Below are 20,302 nucleotides of genomic sequence, written 5' to 3' on the forward strand. Positions count from 1 at the left end.
GGCTGATAATTTTAGACAAATATTTTGTTCAGTTGTACAAACTGAAGATTATTAGAGGGTACAAAAATTTGCTTTGAGACCCTCATTTCCCTGTGCTTTTTCCCTTTCCCAAAATTTCAGCGAAAATTTTATTGTTTAAATAATTTGTTGCTTAGTTGATAATTGGCTGTCTTTGAGCTAAACAGATTATCTGTGTTCATTTGTCTAAAAGGTAACTTACAGAACACTTAGTGTATTCCACATCTTAGATGAGGCTTTGAGCTTGCAAATAGAAAACAATGTACCTGGATTTTGCCCAGGCTGGAATCTAAAAGCTAAGGATTAGAAGGACTCCAAACACAGAGAGGATGGATTTATGAGGCCATAGAAAGAACCCTGTGAAGTTCAGTGACTGTCTGGTTTGTGAATGTATCTCACAAGAAATTAAATCAGCACCTATCTGAAAGGCTATGGCGCTGTGATAGCAGGCTCTCCGAGACCGATGGCAGATGGCTTGCGGCTCTTCACATCTGATGTGCTGTTGGTGGCTGAGTATGTGCTTGCTTTTAATGATTAGTGACCTGGAGACAGCTTTTTCCCTCTTTTTTTTTTCCTTCATGTGATGAAAAAGTATTTTTTAAAGGTGGTTGGGAGCAAAAAGGAAAACAATATAGAGTGCTAGATAAAATTAGAATGTGTGTTAAGTAGAAATAGAAACGTTTTCACTAGAAAAACATAAGGACTTCAACTCCCCCCATTTCTTTTTAGAGTATTTTCTTTTTACAGTTCTTAATTACTTTTCTTACTCAAGTGCAAATACTGGTGTCAACAAAGTCAAACTACTTCCATTATGGTTGTATATGTGAGTTCATTTTAATAATATGGCTTGGAGCTGGCTTTTCCTCTTTTACAGGTCTTGGTCTCTCTCTCTCTCTCTCTCTCTCTCTCTCTCTCTCTCTCTCTCTCTCTCTCTCTCTCTCTCGTGTGTGTGTGTGTGTGTGTGTGTGTGTGTGTGTTCTTAGAATGTCTGGAATGATGATCATTCTTATTGGAAAAACATCCAGAAGTGGAAGTTGTTTGTTTGTTATTAGGTTCACTTTGATTTATAGCTGGTGAGGAGTCTAGAGTAAAGGCCACTAGCACTTCAGAGAAGAAAAGCTCAGCTACCTACAAGGAATAGATCATATATGGCATAGTTTGCAAGTGCTTAAGATATAAAAACTGACAACCTAGGAGAAGTTGGAGGAGATAAAGCAGAATATATAACAGTAGTTCTGTTATGACTGCAAGTATATAGAAGATGCAAATATAAGATTTGGTAACTCAATTTTATAATGGTATAAAACAGAGTATTCTCTTTTACTTTTAAACTTTTGATAATGGAGCATTTACTGATGTGTTTGTGAGACAGGGTCTTACGTAGTTCACACTGACCTTGAACTGTATAGCTGAGGATGACTTTGAATACAGGATTTCATGCCTCCACCTCCCAGTTGCTAGGATCACAGGCATCTGTAACATGCTTGCCTTGTTTTTAATACTATAAATGGAAAAATTAAGTGGTTACTCTGTAACCTTCTTATGTGTAGCTCTGAGAAGTTTGTAGTTCCTTTCATTTCCTATGGAATATCATAGGAATATGGAAGGTTTTATATTGGTTTTTACAGATCCCTAATAAGTTGAGAATCAAATGTTTGGAATGGGTAAGGCTTAGACATTTGATGAAAGTGAGGTCATTACACATTGTATGTGTGTACTCCTTTGTGTGTGCTTGTGCTCAAGCATGTGCACACATAAGTGAAGGGCAGATGACAGTTTTTTTCCATCATGTGGATCCACGGATCCAACTGGGTTGTCAACCTTGCCTCTACTTGCCAAGCCATGCAGCTGGCCCAAGATTAGCTTCTTAAGCCAGGTTCTTTTTGCATCTTCACGCTAAAAGTTTATTATAATTTATTCATATCAGATCCCGAATGTTAACCCCTTGCCTGTAATCTTCTCGTTCCCACCCTCCCTCCCTCTTCTACCCTGTTCCCCTCCCCTAGACCTCTGACAGGAGGGACCTCCTCCCTGACCATATGACCACAGCCTATCACGTCTTATCCGGATAGCCTGCTTCCTCTTACTCTGTGTGCTGCTGCTGGGCATTCCCACCAAGGGGAAGTGGTCAAGTCAAGGGCACCAGAGTTGATGTCAGAGCCAGTTCCCACTTTCCCACAGCCATGGAGAATGAGCTATCCACTGGCCAGATCTGAATAGGGGTCTAGGTTTACTGAGTGCATTGTCCTCGGTTGGTGCAGATCCCCTGGGTCCAGATTCAGCGGCCTTGATGGTCTTGTGTGGTTCCCGAACCCTCTGGGTCCTTCCATTCTCCACCTCCTCAGCCCGCCCCCCCACGCCTCGATTCTTCCATACCAGTCTCAGAGCTCCATCTGGAGTCCAGCAGCAGTTCCCAACATCTGTCCCTATCACCCGCTGGGTGGAGTCTCTTAGAGGACGTCTGTGTTGGGCTAATGGCCACTTACAAGTGAGTATGTACCATCACGTCTTTCTGGATCTGGATTATCTCAGTCAGGGTGATCATTTCTAGTTCCATCTATTTGCTTGCAAATTTCACGATGTCCTTACTTTTAACAGCTGAGTAGTATTCCATTGTATAAATGTACCAGAGTTTCTTTATCCATTCTTCAGCTGAGGGACATCTAAGTTGTTTTCAGATTCTGGCTATTATGAATAGGCTGCTATGAAGATAGTTGAACAGATGTCCTTATTATGTAGTAGAGCATCTTTTGTGTATATGCCCAGGAGTGGTATGGCTGGGTCTTGAGGTAGCAGTATTCCCAATTTTCTGAGAAAGCACCAGACTGATTTCCAAAGTGGTTGTACAAGTTTGTACTCCCACCAGGAATGAAGGAATGTTCCCCTTTCTCCACATCCTTGCCAGCATGTGCTGTCACTTGAGTTTTTTATCTTAGCCATTCTGATGGATGTAAGATGGAATCTCAGAGTTGTTTGGATTTGCATTTCCCTGATGACTAAGGAAGTCGAACATTTCTTTAACTATTTTTTTGGCCATTTAATGTTTCTCTGTTGAGAATTCTCTTTTAAGCTCTGTACCTCATTTTTAAAATTGGATTATTTAGTTTGCTGGTTTTTACTTTTTGAGTTCTTTATATATTTTGGATATTAGCCCTTAAGTCAGTGTTTGCACTTTTGATTCTAGACCATTCATCTCTAATCAACATTGTAGGGAAAATGATAGTTAACAACAACAACAACAACAACAACAACAACAAAATACCTAATCTAGCAGAGGAATTGAAATACAGTTTTTAGGAAGTGGTTTTGCCCTTAAAATGGAAGTGTATTGGTAAGTTTATATTTAGTATATATTATAATATGGGTGATAAAGATCTTTCAGAAGGAGGTAACTGAACATGATGTCTATTTTAGCAGCATATAAAGCTTTTTTTCCCCCAGATTTTAGAATTAGTTATTCCTTAGATCTCTAAAGCCTCACAAGAGGTAGTACTTTGTAGTTTTCTGAAGTCCAAATTTGAATTAAGTCTACCCTCAGGCCTGCTTGTGTCAGCTTTCTTAGCTCCCCAAAGCTTAGCACTGGCTCTGCATTTACAGTATTCCACACTTAACATTCCTGAGCTGTGTAACATTCTTTATGCAGAAGCACCAATGTCAGGATGGTAGGTGATGGAGTCTGCCAGGGTGATGTTTTTGTCAGAAAATAGAAATTATAGGTAACTTAAAATGTTGAGGGGCAGTAGACGTGTGACCTATGGACCTGGACAGGTGTGTTGTCTATCACAACAGAGGTGGCAGCAGCAGGAGTTAGTGCAGGTGCTTTTGTGATGGTGCCAGCCACTGAAAGTAGGGGGCTCAAATAAAAAAGACAACTTAGGAAGATGTTGAACGACTGTTAGCATATTGTGTGAAGGTGTGCATAGCGAAGGTTGAATTGCCATGTATGTGAAGCAACAGATGGTATAGACTCTGCTGACAAGTGAAGACTGATTTGAAAATTTTCAAATGTGTTTTCTTTGTCAGAAATCAAGAGCAGCGTCATTTCAGCCAGTTACCGTGCTGGTTGGTTTTTTTTTTTTCAACACAACACCAGCTAGAGTCACCTGCTTCAGAGAAGGCACCTCACCTAAGGCACTAAGATGGCCTGTGGGCCTATTTGTGGGTTGTTTTCTTCATTAATGATTGATGTGGGACAGCCCAGCCCACTGTGCATAGTGCCACCCTGAGGCAGGGGATCCTGGGTTGTATAAGAAAGAAGTGGAACAAGCCACACAGGAGCATTTCTTCAGTTCCTGCCCCCCAGGGTTCTGCTTTGGCTTCTTTTGATGATAAACTGTGATTGAGAGTATAAGCCAAATAAACCTTTTCCTCCCCAAGTTGAGTTTGGTCACTGTTTTATTATGTCCACAAGGAAACAAACTAGGATTTCTACTTACCTATATAGCTCCTGGAACTGAACAGAAGATCATAAAGTGTGTGTGTGTGCGCGCGTGCGTGCATGTTATTACCCATAATCTCTGAATGCAAAGTTGTAAGAAAACCAGCATCTTAAGAGGCCTTCTTTAAAACACACAGTGCTAGAAGAGACCTGAGCATCGACCATTAAAGCCACCTAAACCACTGTTAATCCTTGGTGCATGGAGGATAGAGGTAACAGGTGCTGGGAACTTACACTTCCCTCCAGCATGGTTGAGGTTAATACAACCCAGTGCTGCAAAGCCTCTGTTGGAGGAGCTATTGACAGCCTCTTGCTGGAACCTGCTGTGTCTCAAACTATAGTCTCAGAGAACTCTCAGGTACCTACACACAATAGCTGAGGCAAAAATTCAAATGTTGGAAGGTATTGCATGCTTACAATCCTAGCACTAAGGGAGGCCGAGGTAGGTGGGTCTCTGTTCAAGGCTAGCCTGGTCTACAAAGTGAGTCCAAGACAGCCAAGAGAGAAACACTGTCTCTCTCTCAGCCCCACCCCCCCAAACCCTCTAAGGAAATGAAACTACAATTGCTGTTTTATTTGCAAGCTTCTGGATGATTTTTGGTATATGCTAAAAAGTGAGTTCTTCCACTAGAACTGGTTTCCATTCAGCACTAACTGCAATCATCTCATAATTTGGAAGTTTATAACTAATTATATATATATATATATATAAAATTTTGCTATAGTTTATTTAAGCCTTTGCTCTGGTAGATTGCTCTCTCCACATTTAAATGGCTTTATCCCTGTGTGTACTGAATCATTAAGGCCACTGGGGGTAGTACACATTTTCTGCCACTACTTAATGAGTCTTGTAAAGCGTATTGTACCCTCTGTTAGTGTTTTCAAGGCTTAAGAGGCTATAGCAGTTTGAGAGCCATGAACAACGCTAATCAGGTTGAGTAGCTATCAGCAAGAAGCAGTTATTACTGGGCAACTGACTTGATATATTTGATCTGATGCATAACGTAACCCTCCCCCAAGCTAGTTAGTGTCTGGTTGTCGGGTTCGTTAGCTAAGAGCACCCAGACTTCAGTCTGTTTCAGAACTGCTACCAGGGCTTGTCATTGTGACGTTAGTTTCTTGGTCAGAGACGAAGTTACCAGATGCAGTTTAGGGCTCAGGTCTCTAGACTCTTACAGCGTCATTGTAGTCTGTTTGCTGGCTCTTGAGATGGCTCTAGACAAGTGATTAAATGTATTCTTTCTATACTGGAAATAGTTAAACTGGATTTAGGGATTTGAGTCAAATAAGAACACACTTTATAGTTTATCAGTGCTTAAGCTCACACGATAGATCAGTTGAAGTGAGAGCATTGTGTGATGTCACTCATCCTAGGGCCATGTTGAATTCTTCCATTAAGTGTACAGTCCTCAGATATTCCTAGGTTTTTGGTTCTGCTTTGACATGAAGCCTCATAACATTTGGAAATTGTTTTGACAGTTTAGTGTGCTATTCTTACTCCCTCTCCCTTTACTATTTCCAAGTTTACTAATTTATACAAAGTTTTAGAAATAGTTTTTAGATTCTTTTAGAGAAATACATGCTATTACATTTGTACTGTGTTCAGTAAACAGAAGTAAGTGAAACAACGTAGTAAGGTTATATATACAAGTCGTCGGTGTCTGCAAGCTCAGTGGCTCAGAATTTCAAACCTTTATTTTTTCATAGTTTTTGACGTGGGACTAGCTTCCTTCCTGACTGTGCTCATGACAAAGCTTGCAGGTTCCCTCCAAAGAATCTTGTCTCTATAAAATCCTACAAAGAGCAAGTGGCATCCAAGCCCTCTGCACTTTATGACTCACTTTTGTAGCTTGCAGGCTGCCACTGTTCCTTCTGTCACCCTTTTTAAGAAGCAAGCCACACGGAGAGGGAATGGAAGAAGGCTCCAGCTTTTGGAGGAAGAATGCAAAAGAATTTGTAAATATACATTTTTTTAAAAATGTGGATGTGTTTGTGTGTCTGTGTGACTCTATGCCACTTTTGTGTAAGGGTCCATGGAGGAGGCCTGCAGAATAGGGTGTCAGGTCCCTTGCAGGTGGTTGTGAGATGCCTGACATGGGTTCTAGTAATGGAACTCGAGTCTTCTGCAAGAGTGGTTCACACTCTCTTGGCGGCGGGGTTCGAGACAGGGTTTCTCTGCATAGCCTTGGGTGTCCTGGATTCACCTTGTAAACTAGTCTGGCCTCCAACTCATAGAGATCTGCCTGCCTCTGCTTCCCCCAGTGCTAAGATTACAGGCATGTGCCACTATGCCTACTGCAGTTCACACTCTTAACCATTGAGCCATCTCTCCAGACGCTGCCTCAGTAGGGAAAGGTACTTGCTGCCAAGTCTGATGACCTTAGTTTGAGTCTTAGGACCCACATGGTAGGAGAGAACTGACTTCTGCAAGTCTCACAAGCACACATGCAGCAAACAAGTAAATAATTAAAGCACAACAACAACAAAGACTCTGGACATGCTTTGCAGAGATATTTCATTGGCAACAAATGTATATCCTGTTGTTTTGCAAGTAGTCTGCAAATATAGGGTTTGGGTGCTAGAGAGGGAAGAGGAGCTCAGGGATTTGTTGAAGGAAAATCTTACTTTGCAGAATGAGTTGCAGATGTATTAAATTTTTTAGACTTATTGCCATAAAACAAAATTTTTGGTGGTGATGCTGAAAGCAGCATTTTGTCTTTGACTACCAGGATTCCAAGATAGTATGTCGGTTGGAGTTGACAGGAGGCCAAGTGATTGCTGATGCATGTCCCTGGCCACATCCTGAGAAATGTTGCTTTAAGCTGTGTAGCTCAGAAAAGAGGTTCTTAATACCCCTGGAATTTTGCATAGGTCTGGCATATGGCGGACCTTTTTTCTTTTCCATTTTTGTTAGACTGGCTGCCGAGAGTTGATTTTCTGTTTGGTGCAAGGCATACTTGGCGTGAGGAAGGCTCAATGCTGTGAGCCGTGAGGGTCTGTTGCTTGCTGCAGCCTTCCTAGTTGACAGGGAATGGATGGGGCTTTGGCCTAGTACCACTTAAGGTTGGATTGCCTAGAAGTTCTGCCAGGTCAGGGCGGGGCCCTGATGTTGTCATGGCCAGGACAGATGACCGGCTCTTCTTCATGGTTTTGGGACCCCGGCCATAGATGATCAGGCTTCTGGAGGCCTTAGGGGCATTCTGCGCAGGAGGCTCCCACACTGTGACCATGAATGGGAGGGAGGTACGCTTCCTGAGAAAGAAGCTCATCCACCAGAGGCCAGGGTCAGCCTTGGGGAAATCTGGGATGGGGTACAGTGTCCCCAGGGCACTGACCACTTCTGCAGGAGCTGTTGCTTGCTGGATGAGGGCCTGCACGCTGTGGAGACCTCAGCGATGTCTCCTCCTCCTGGGCCTTGGCAGAGTCCTGGTCAGGAGTGGCAACACCTGGGGCACCACTAGGCTTTGGAGCCCATTCGCAGGGCTAACTCATGGGAGAGAGAGGAGTGTTCAGTAAGCCATTATGAAGCAGATCCTCTAACGTCATGATAGAATTTCCTGATATATTCCGTAATTTCATGAGATCAATCAAGGGGCCTTAGTCTCCTCATGGAGCAGTGTCTTGGGAGTTGGTATAGATCACCATTAAAGAACAGTACATTTATTTGTATGTATATATGTACATACTTATGTATGTATGTATGTATATATCTACTGTATGTAGATATGCATATATGTACTCTATGTATGTATAGCAGAACTGAGAGGAAAGCTTGTGGGCATTTTCTGTTCTTCTACCATGTGGATCCCAGGGATTGGATTGAGAACCTGAGGCTCAGGAGTGAGCCCCTGTAGCTGCAGCACCATCTTGCTGACTCTAGAGACCCGTTTCTGCTGCGTGCCAAGTGAGTAGGTAGAAGAGAGAGTGTGTGCATATGTTTTTAAACGTCTTTTGTCCCCTCCCTGTTTCAGCTTGAAGTGGTTGCTTTTAGAGCACATCCTCCTGAGTCGTCAGAATGTGTTGGAAGGGGTTGGGGTAACATCTCCACGGCCCAGTCTATACCCATTGACTCAGCTTTAAGTTGGCAGACATCATTGTCTTTGGTGTATCTGTGTTTATTAGAGCACTGGCAATCGGAATAACTTTAAAGTGAACATTTTGTGACTAGCAGTGAGAGTTAAAATAACTCCAATGTCAGGGAATAAGGAAGTCTGACACAAAGGAGGGTGTGCCTGTGTGACTGCCCAGCTGGCTGTTACTACAGTCACCTCCATATTCCCCAGTGTGCAGCTGGTACACAGCCAGTTCTGAGGGTGTGTCTCATCTGGAACACCCAGGAAGAGGGGCAGCTAGAGGACAGAACGCACTGGGGTGGGGGTGGGGGTGGGTTAGACTCAGAGTGAGGTCTTTAGTGTTTTCCAAGACCAAACCTGTGTTGGCCTAGTGCTCCTTGAGAACTCTTGGGAACTTCCCTGACTAGAAAATAAAAGGCCAGTCTTTGTTGCTATGTCCATTCTGTTAAAAGTTCTTTCTGGCCTAAGCCAGTCTGTCTGCTGATTTGCTGTAGGCTTTTTCTAGGAGGTATTTTGGATTTGCAGAATTGAAGGGCTCTCCTTTATGGACCCTGGCTTTTGTTTTGTTTTCCTCTTTTAGGCTCTGGTATAGTTATTTGCAAATCTGAATAAATGTGGTAGGTCCAAGCGTCCTTGAAGCCGCTCTGATGTGGTTAAGTAGGTATCTGCTTCTCTGCATTTACAAAGAGTGTGGGGAGGTTTGCATGTCTTGGGATCAGATCTTTTGTTTGAGAATGCTACTTTCTTTTACAGACAAGGAAACTGGGTTCAGGAATTCAGTTCTGGTGGACTATTTTAGTCCATTTTCATTTTTTCCTTAGACTCTGATTTATTCTCTACTGTCTCCTCTATGAAAGAGAATCTGCCACATGCAGGAGGTCTTAAATTGGACTCACGTGGTAGCTGATATTGGTTGTCAGCTTGACATACGTGGGGAGAGAGAACCAAAGTTGAGGAATTGCCCCATCAGATTGGTCTGGAGTGTGTCTGTGGGATATTCTTTTGGCTCTGTCCACTGTGGGCAGTATTCTGCCTGGGCTGGTGGTTCCAGGCTGTGTAAGAAAGCAGGCTGAACACAGCAGCCAGAGAGCAAGCCAGTCAGCAGCACTCATCCATGGCTTCTGCTTCCTCCTTCCTCCATGTTCTGGCCTTGAGTTCCTGCCTGGCTTCCCTTGGTGGCAGGGCTTTGACCTGTAAGCCAAAATAAACTCCCCCATTGAGCTACTTTTGATCATGGTGTTTATCACAGTAAGAGAAAGAAGACGAGGACATCAGGCACCATCCTTTCTTGGCAGAGTGGGACGGTGACAGTGGTGATTCTGTATGTTGCCTGCTTGCTGTGGGAAGGTTGGTACTTGTGGACAGCAGCACCGTTCCCTCCCTGTGGGGAACTTGAGCAGGATGGTTTTTGGCTAGGCACTGGAGCAAATCGCTGTACCGTCACATTTCGTCCTTGCCCAGGCACCAGAAAATTGAAGGGTGCAGTAGTCATTTTATAAAACATTTGGTATTCTGGAAGAGGAAATAAATGATAGCATGCTAGTTTTATAGGAGAATAACATACTGGCCTTGCTGTGTTTACTGGGTGGGCTCAGCACCCAGAATCCCCTTGAAGTCTGTTTTTTGTGCTGTTGGCTCTTCTTGCTTGATGTTTGATGGGCATTGGGCATCTGTCAACTCTTGACGTCTTTTGTTGCTGTTTCTTTAAAGTCTCTATTTATTGTGTGTATGTGCCATGAAGTGTGAAGGCCAGAGGACAGCTTTCCTGGGACTTAGTTCTCTCCTTCCATCATGGTCGTAGGGCTCAAACTCAGGTCATCGGGCTTGCATCATCAGGTGACAAGCACGTTTACACCATGGGCCACATTGCTGGCCTGTCAGTTGTTTGTTAATTTTTAATAATATAATATCTCTTGAACTTTTTTCCCTCACAGTCCTTAATGACTAGACCTCCAAATATGTCATTTCTCATTTGAGTCCTACTGCAGGACATCTGTCTCCTTTCTTTCTGATCTCCTTATGAAACATCTGACGTTGTTGATATTTCTATAGTTCCATCATTGTCAAGGCAGAGCAAAGCAAGAACTGCTGAAGCCTGCCCCTGCGTCTCCTAAGTTACAGTGCTGCTCTCTTCCTCCTCCTTTGGAAAAGTATCTTTTACTCTCCTGGATCAACTGTTGTCTTTATGAATCCACACATAAACTAGACATGTAGGCAGTCTCGTGCCCAGCTCCATGCCAGTGAGCTGGCCTCTGTTCCAGCGAACCAGGCTTCTTACCCTTCCATTATCAAAGGGCTGTCTACCTTGGTCATCAATTTCATTAGGTACCATAGGTTCATAATTAAGCATTTTCTGTTCTCTTAGTTCCTCTATCTCTTGTCTCTCAGGCCTTTGCATTATTGTAGCTAATTTTTCTTGTTGTATAGCTACTTTTTTCAACCTTTTTTGAGAGGAAAAATATAAAGATTGCAATTGACAGTAGAGGGTGTCTATCCTATTGGTCACAGTTGCAGTGAGTACTGCAATGGCTTTTTAAAGCAACATTTCTATCCCCCCAACTCCTTCCCTTGTTCTTAAGGGATCTGAAATGGAATTTCCCATTTTTTAAAAAATATATTTTACTAATTTATTCATCTCAATTGTTATCCCATCCCTTGTATTCTCCCATTCTTCCCTCCCTCCTATTTTTCCCTTACTCCCTTCCTCTATGATTGTGACTCAGGGGGACCTCTTCCCCCTGTCCATCCTTATAGGGTATCAAGTCTCTTCTTGGTAACCTGCTGTCCTTCCTCTGAGTGCCACCAGGCCTCCCCATCCAGGGGACGTGGTCGAATATGGGGCACCAGAGTTTGTGTGAAAGTCAGACCCCACTCTCCACTCAGTTGTGAAGAATGTCCTGTCCATTGGGAAGATCTGGGTAGGGGTTCGAAGTTTACTGCATGTATTGTTCTTGGCTGGTGCCATAGTTTGAGCAGGACCCCTGGTCCCAGATCTGCCCGTCATAATGTTCTTCTTGTAGGTCCATTTTTAACGCAGGAAAAGTCTGTCTGTATAATTAAAGTTGTCTTCTGGGGTGACTTGCTGTGATTCACTGTCCAAGAGGCTCCTGTGAGGTTCCTTGCTCTGTGCTCAAGGCTCCCACTGCTCCAAGATCTCCTGAGTCTCTCTGGGCATCCAGCTGAACTCAAAGAACTGAATCTTCCTCTGTAAATGGTCCCAGGTGAATTTCTCTGTGGCTTTCTGTTAGATTGCCTCTGCTTCTGCAATGTCTGTGGGCTTTCTTCTTCTTCAATCATGTTGGGTCTTCTTAGCAATGACAGAGCACCATATGTAAAAATATTTAATTTTCCTTCTGCTAACCTATGCCTGTCCTGGAAGCTTCTAGCCTCTGTACAATCTAACCTAGGCCTAGAATGTTTTCAGCCTCTGAGGCTTACTGCTTAATAAGTTCACCTTTAATTCTTCTTTCTGAGCTCTGGAGTGGCTGGTCCAGTGTAGCTGTTTGGACTCAAACTCTTCTCCAAGCTAACTAATTCAATCTGGCTTCTCTCTCAGCCTAAATTGCTCTGCTTGCCCTCATACTAACTCAGCAATCTGCTCTAATCTGTCTTCTCATTTTCTGGCTCATTGTGTCTTCACCTGAGTTCTTTCTCTCTGCAACCCATCTCTCTATTACTGTCCTGGTAAAACTGCCTCTTAAGTACCTTCCCTTTCTGCTCTCTTCTTGTGAGAGTTGGGCATGTCCTATTCTGTCAAATCCCCTCTGATTTAGCACTTTTTCCCACTCAATTAGATATCACTTTCAAACATGGGTCCTTCTATAAACTAACTTTACCTTCATTTGGGATTAAAGGCATGGACCACCATACCTGGACTTAGGATTTTTCTTTACCTTATACTTGCTTCACACCAGGCTGGCCTTGAACTCAGATCTGTTTGCCTCTGTCTCCTGGATTCAAGGCGTGTTTGTATTCCATCCAGATCACACAGACCTAGAAGATCTTTGGATGTGATCTCTTGCCATAACAGCCATGGTCTCAATTAACATTCCTCTACACTCCTTTCTCCACAAATCACAGATGTCGGAGTCCTCAGCCTGCATCTTGTGGTGTGTGTTCCTATCAGAACAATCACTTTTCCCTGTCACTTGTAGTGACTGTGCATTGCATAAGCCTGGAGAGAAACAGCAGCTAATCCCAGTAAGGCTGATTATCTAGTTACATGTGGGATGCTGGATGTTTGTTTGTATCTTGGCCATAACACTTTCTTCTTATCTTACTAATGACTAGCCATCCAGAAAAACCCTGAATCCATATTACTAAATATAAAATAAGTTAAAAAGAAAGATCATAAGGAAAGGGCTAAAAGTCTTTTTTGTGTGTGTTTTAAGAAAAAAGGTTGTGCTTCACTTGATATTAAAATATAAATGGGGAATAATTATGGTTGTTTTTGTTACCAAAGTCCCACAGTGACTACCGCTATATGCTATTTAATTTTAACTTAATCTCCCCATAACTATTATTTCCTAATTAATTTATCTAGCATAGCAGACGGGGAAAGGTTACTTTTAAAGACTAACATGTAACATGTTTGCTTGTGTTTGTTTTAGGAAAACCTCACAGCACTGGGAGTTCCGAGCGGATTCAGCTCTCAGGAATGTACAATGTTCGAAAAGGCAAAATGCAGTTGCCAGTGAACCGGTGGACAAGACGCCAGGTTATCCTGTGTGGGACGTGCCTGATAGTATCATCTGTGAAAGACAGCTTGAGTGGAAAGATGCATGTTCTACCACTAATTGGTGGAAAAGTAAGTGTAAAGCAAGAATGCTGAAGAGTATTCCAGCATTAGTCAGGGCCTGCCAGCCTGACTAATGGATTTCTATAATATAAGGGAAATGGATTTGACTTTCTCAAGTCTCACTTTCTGATGTGTTCCACTGGTAAGCGTCCATGCTCCACTGGATCTGTGAAAATAGCTTTGCCATTGGATCCTAAGAGAAAGTGGAAGAACAAAATGCCATTGTTCTGTTTTAGAGTGCAGATGCTGAATTCATTATAAGTAGGCATCCTTTGTTTTTGTTTTTGTTTTTGAACACAACTAACAGGGGAGGATGCTGTTCCGAAGTCTGATTGTAGGAACAGGCAATATGCTGATGGAGGCTTAGGATCATCTACTGCAGAAGTCTGACTAGGTTTCCACTGTGGTCTGCTTGTGTGTAGTGACTCAGTGGGATTAGTGTCATTAGCTTATTACTATGGCTGGCCATACATTTGAACTAGAAGTGTTACGTATACTTGACAGATATTTCTAACATTATCGATGGCTTTTCTTTGGGTATTTTAACTATTTTATGCCCATTGCTTATGCAGTAGACCAGGTTTTGGGTTTTTTGTTTGTTTATTTTTTGTTTTTGTTATTGTTGTTTTGGTTTGGTGTTGTAGGAGTACTAAATCTCTATTGGTTTATTTCTAAGCAAGTATTAAATTCTCTGTTGAGGGATAGTATCACTATAATTACATGTAAATGTTTGCTGGCTTTTAAATGATGTAATTTATTAAGGGGGGAAGATTTAGATAAGAAATGGTCTTGCTGGAACTGGGACCATGAAACAAGTATTTCCTTTACATTTTTTTTTCTCCTGGATGGAAAAGGAAGTAGAAAGTAGAGAATGCAATTAGAGGAAAAATAAGCCAATTCTTATAAAAAAAAAATAATGAACTTTAAAAAAAAAAGACAAATGCTTGATCTGTTCTAAGAGTCAGCTGAAGGTAAGTCTGGGTCTATGTGGTGACAAGGGGCTCTGATGCCCAGCAATCCTGTAGTTGCTCTGTCCTAGTGAGTGCCCTGTGCTAGTTACTCTCTGATGTGCTGCTGGGATACACTCCTCCTAGCAAGCCTTTTCACATTAGGGTTTTAGCGAGACTGAAGATAGGTTTCGATCTATTCACTCTTCCATTTTGAAACCACTGCTTGTTAACCTTTGTCTGCGCAATAAGGGTTGGTGACTGAAACTATGTATGTTGTCAAGGATGACCCTGAAAGCCTGATATTCCTGCCTGGGATCAAGGTGTGGGATTACATCTGTATGCCATCATACCTAGTTTCAGTTTCATGTGAACCCAGGCTTGACACATGCTAGGAAGTAGTCTACCAAGTAGTCACATCCATAGCCCATTGAGTGCAGCTTATTATTTGGCATTTTTCTTTTCATGGGTTACTGAAAGTTTTGTTGTTAATGTTGCCATCATGAGTGATTGTTTAAATTGCGCACATTTAATATTTGATGCTGTTAGACCTGAAGTCTGTCTCTTTGTGAGGCTGGGTATTTGCATAGGCAAATATAATGTAACATTTTTGAATATCTTTGTGGGGGAATGCACTGTTGGATACTGGGAAATGGGAGTTACCATCTCCACCTTTGAACAGGTTATGACTCCATATCAGGAGATGCAGGATGGATAAGTCATCATCTGCACTCTAGCTGGAAGAGACGGAGAGAGCAAGAGCACGGTGGGAGGTTAGAAAAAGGGCAGCATTCTCTAGAGGAAGAGAGAATTTTGTAATGAAAGAGGTAACAATAATAGACCTTGAAGGGTGAGAAATCTTTTGACATATACAGTGGGAGCAAGATTATTATACTCAGAAAGGAAGAAAAGCACGTGGAATGTTCAGGTAAGGTCAGAAAAATCCAGCTATAATTAGCATTGTCATTCAGAGCCTCCTCCTGTTTCCCAGGCCTGTTATTGGATGGACTGCTACTATTGAGTGAACTGAAAGTTAATAGCTTCCGCTTTTTACAAGTAGATCTTGTCAAACCTGCTTTGCACTGTTTTAAAATAATGGAGCCTGTTGAAAAACTGAGCCTTTAAAACCTGTTGACCCAGTTAGGAGAAAACAATTTACTTTTTGTAACTTGAGCTTTCCTTAATGTTTGACTATTTCTTTTAGTCATTCTGTTTCAATTGGTAAAGGAAAAACGGACTGAACGCATGGTCCCTTTTCCCCTTTCTTTCTCGTTTAATATGTGGAAGAGCTAGAAGTGAATTGTGGGGTAAATTAGTCATAATCTTGTGGTAGTTGTTATCATATAAGTTTTCCACATCAGGAGAACATGATCAGTTTACAATTTTCAAATAACGAGTAACTTCGTTGTTGAAGAAAGTTCTCCTGGGCCAGTGAGTTGTCTCCGTGGGTAGTGTGGGTAGTGTGGGTAGTAGCACTTGCTGCCAAGCCTCATGGCCTGAGTTCGATCCCCTGGGACTCACATGATGGAAGGACAGAACTGATTCTTGCAAGGTGTCCTCTGACCTTCATATGCACCTTGGTCCTCGTGCACATGGACACACACCTATAAGTGTATTTTTATTTTTAAGTTAAATAAAGCTCTCTCAAGATGTTGTTGTTGAAAATGTTTTTTGGATGCCTTTTTATTCATTGTGTAGTCATGCTAAATTTGCTCTTTAGAGTTAAGCAGATTATTAGAAAATATATTTAAGTAAGGCTTTAATACCTAATCAAATAAAGATGAATAATAAATGAAATGTTTACCTTTTCTTCTGGACAATAGAGAGAATTATCAAAGATGACCATACCCACAGGTTTAAATGAGTGAATTTATTAAGTATATAGCAAATGAAAATAAAAGGATAAACATCAGGTATGTCGGCAGATGACAGAATTAGACAGCAAACGTCAGTCAGTAGAGTGCCCAGTGGACATTCTTTTGAGACAGAGATTTTTCTCCTTCGTTATATTTAAGAAGACTTCAATTTTATATAGTTTTCCTTTCTGAATGTTCTAATCTGTAATGTTCCACAATTACCATAATTTTAAAATCATTTTTCTACTGATGAACATTTGGTTTGCTTCCAGGTTTTTGTTGTTACAGTGTTGTTGATAAAATGTTAGAGTGATATGCCTCCTGGTGAATACATTTTTTTGAGGCAGAAGTTGTTTTCAAGTGAATTTCTGCACGCAGGGACATTGGTATTATATAGAAATGATTTTGACATTCAAGAGTGAACAGCGACTTGCCCTGGAGCCTGTCCTGACATTGGGCTTGTCTCACTTTCTGCAGCTCTTTGCTGAGAAGCCCATATTCTGGCTCTCAGGGCTCCATCTTGCTTTCTTCTTAGTACCCATGTTTTCACTGCCATCTTTAACCCTTTACTAAAATATTTTTATTCAATTCAAATGCAGCTTTATAAACTGGCTACTCTTAAATTCTTTTAGCATGGAAGCTATGTATCCTAGTTTGGCCTGAGTCAAGGACCTGGCATGTCTAAGGGAATCCCTCAGACTGAGGAGGGTGACAGACAATGGGAGCTGTGCCCTCTGCCTCTGCTTTCCCAGAACACTGACAGGACGATGATCATCAATTGACAGTGTTTCCTGTGACAAAGGGACAGTAACGGAGACTTCACAGGGGGAACACAAGGGCACCCAGAAGGGAAACAACAAAGATTGAAACACTAGCTTTGAAGATACACCATGGTGACACAACAACCAGGTCTTGATGGCTTCCAGTATTACAAGGCCACTATGAGTTGGTGGAGTTTGCAGTTGATTTCTCCTTTTGTACATTATAGTAAGGACCCTGCCTGATGCTCTGTTCTGCTGTTGTTTACTATTTGTGACCCGTGGCAGAGGAAGGAGTAACAGTCCTGCCATTCACTGTCTTATGTATTTAAAGACTCATTTGTATTTGTGTGTCTGTGTGAGAGCAGGTGAGGAGAGGCTACCCAGATTCCTTTAAATCATTCTCTGCCTGCTCTTCTGAGGCAGGATCTCTCTCTGCATCTCAGCCTCACCTCTTGGCTAGACTGCAAGCCAACAAGCTCTGCTGCCTTCCTGTTCCCACCCATACTGGAGCTGTGGCTGTAGGTATTTGTAAGGAATACCTGGTAGCTTGTTCCCTGCTATCTTTCCAGCCTCGCCTTTGTATATGTAGATCTGAAATAGCGACACATGCCACTCTTGTCGGCAGCTTATATAGCCAGATAAGTTATACTGCGTTTACTTCTGGGAAAGGTCTGGGAAATGCTTGGAAGTGGGTGGCATATTGGAGAATGCCTGTCTGCGCTGCAAAGGATATACTCTTGGCATTAAAAGGGCTAGCAAGGGTTTCCAGAGTAAAGCACCACATGATGCGTGAGACAGGTCCTGAGCAGTGAAGATCTCAGCCCATATGCCTACGGCGACCTCCTGAAAATAAGCTGTTCTTGAGTGTATACACCAGAGACAGTTACTGAGCTCTGGCATGTAAGCAGACTCATACTACAAGATGAGAACCAAGTTGTTTGCCAAGGTGTATGTTTACACACACACTCTAGTGTACATGTCTGATCATCTTTTATTATTAAGTTATAGTATGTGTATGTACATGTAGGTGCACATTGGTGCCATAGTGTATGTATGGACAACTTGGGAGTTGGTTTTCTCCTGTGATGTAGGATCTGGACGTCAAATTCATGTTGTTGGGCTGGGTAGCAGGTGCCTTTACCCATCGAATCCCACATTATTCTTTTTAATTATGTGTTTGTGTGTATAAGGGGCATGTACACATGAGTACAAGTGCCTGTGGAGGCTAGAAGAAGAAATCAGACCCCATAGAGCTTCTGTAAGTTGCCTGGTGTGGGTGCTGGGAACAGAACTCAGGTCCTCGGAAGGAGCACAGTCTCTGCTCACCTCTGAGCCGTCTCTTCAGCTCTATTACCTATTTCGTTGTTACTGTCATTTAGCATAGAGTTCATTCGGTTTTTTGGTTTTTAATTTTCTTGCTAATAAGCAAATTAAATTTTTTCTTTCTTTCTTTCTTTCTTTCTTTCTTTCTTTCTTTCTTTCTTTCTTTTCTTCACCCCCCCCCCCCAAAGCAGAGTTTCTCTGTGTATCCTTGGCTATCCTGGACTCACTTTGTAGTCCAGGCTGGCCTCGAACTTACAGCGATCCGCCTGCCTCTACCTCTTGAGTGCTGGGATTAAAGGTACGTGCCACCACGCCCAGCTCTACTTTCTTTTCTAAACATTAAAATATATTATTTTCCCCTTGTATTTGCTTGATTTCATCCCACAGATTTTTGTCCTGTATTTATTCAGTACTAAGTTTTTAGGGTAAGAAATAAAAACCATGTTTTAAATCTCTGAAATGATTAGGAGGCTGTAGTTGATTATCGTTTCTGGGGCTGGGCCTGTCACCATCATGGACTGATGGGACACTTGCCAGCACACACAGGCTCTGGCAGCACTAACAAAGCTCTCATCTTTTAAACATACACAGAGTTTAAGCTAATTTTCATTAATGATTTCTGAGATGATTGCATTTTAAACAGTGTTCATATCATAATGGCAGTTTAGGAGGCCAGTGCCTTCCCCATTAGGCAGCCAGGGCTGACTATAATAATTTAAGAATTCTTTTGTACGTTCTTTGTGACTTGGCTTACAGTCGGGTCATTTTTGTCAAGAAAACAATAGGAATTTGTGTAATAGGGTGTATTTAATCTTTTCTTCTTTGTGAAGAATTTACTGTGAATGGAAGTTTATTATTTTAACTATAAGAGGAGGAAGCCCAAAGCCTTGTTGTAAAGATACGGATATAAAGAATAAGAAGGAAGAGCATGGGCCGTTATTCAACAAGAAGAAGAGAATTTCACTTAGGGGGTGAGTCCTAATGAGGACAGAAATCCCTTTCTTGACTTCTGGGTGTCTAAAATTGGTTGGTCAGATGTAAGGATGTGGCTGTAAGTAGTAAAAGAAGTGAGTGTGGGGGAGATGCCAATGTAACTGCACTCTGGTTTACTTGTCTTTGTTCTCTTCATCTTTTCATAGGTGGAAGAAGTAAAAAAGCACCAGCACTGTTTAGCATTCAGCTCTTCAGGGCCCCAAAGCCAGACTTACTACATATGCTTTGATACTTTCACGGAGTACTTACGGTGGCTGAGACAAGTCTCCAAGGTAACCAATACTTATGCCTTGCTTTGTGCCATATTTAATTCCAAGACGCAATTTTCTGCATTGTGTTTTTTGCTTTCCGATATACTGATGCCTAGCAACTCTTAGTGGTTAAAAAGCTAAATATGGGTGAAAATGAGCATCCTAAGTAATTTTACTTTAGTATCAATGGCTTTGTCTGCCAGCCCCAAAACAGCATTTAAAAGAAAAAAAATCAGTATGTCTTTTTCTTTCTTTCCTTCCTTTCTTTGAGAATTTTATCTGAGTGTTTTAAATAATCTCCATCCCTCTTTCTCCACTCTCCAGTTTCTTCCGTTTCCCCCATCCATTCTCATGTTCATGACTTCTTTAGTCATTATTGGTGTGGTGTAGCGGTGTGTGGGTGTGTGTGTGCGCGCGCATGCGTGTTCATGTGTGTAATGCAACTGTTGAATCCATTTGCTGTTGCTCATATTTACGTGCCTTTAAGGTTTAAGGCTGACCGCTTGGGACTGGATAACTGTCAGGAAGCTCATCCTTGAAGAAAACTGATTATTTCTCTTTCATCATCATCGATTGTCTGTAGCTCTTCACCTTGTGACTGGCCCATCAAGATAGCCACAGTGGTGCAGTCCTTGCATACACTTTTTGGGATAGCCTGTAGCTATCTAGTTGGACTTCAGGTCCCCTCTTTGGGAGGGAATTCATGCCTGGGTCTGTAAATGTAGACCTAGCAAGCTCCCTGTAGAGAGGCCATGGATTCTAGACAGAACATAACTACAGTCATTTTCCTAACAAACATACTTTGTAAGTGTATTATAAATACTTAACCTTCTACTTACAGATA

At 42.0% G+C, this 20,302-nt stretch overlaps 1 protein-coding gene across 1 annotated transcript in view; it reads left to right on the forward strand.

The window, feature by feature from the left end:
• PHLPP1 (PH domain and leucine rich repeat protein phosphatase 1) overlaps positions 1-20,302 on the forward strand; it is a 207,145-nt gene that overhangs the window by 82,847 nt on the left and 103,996 nt on the right. The window contains exons 2-3 of the mRNA XM_084787940.1: positions 13,140-13,336; positions 19,354-19,479. Of these exons, the coding sequence (XP_084644066.1) occupies positions 13,140-13,336; positions 19,354-19,479 (323 nt within the window). The remainder of the gene's footprint in view (positions 1-13,139; positions 13,337-19,353; positions 19,480-20,302) is intronic.

Source organism: Acomys minous (genome assembly GCF_964271855.1).
Source record: "Acomys minous genome assembly, chromosome: 1".
Lineage (NCBI taxonomy): Eukaryota > Metazoa > Chordata > Mammalia > Rodentia > Muridae > Acomys > Acomys minous.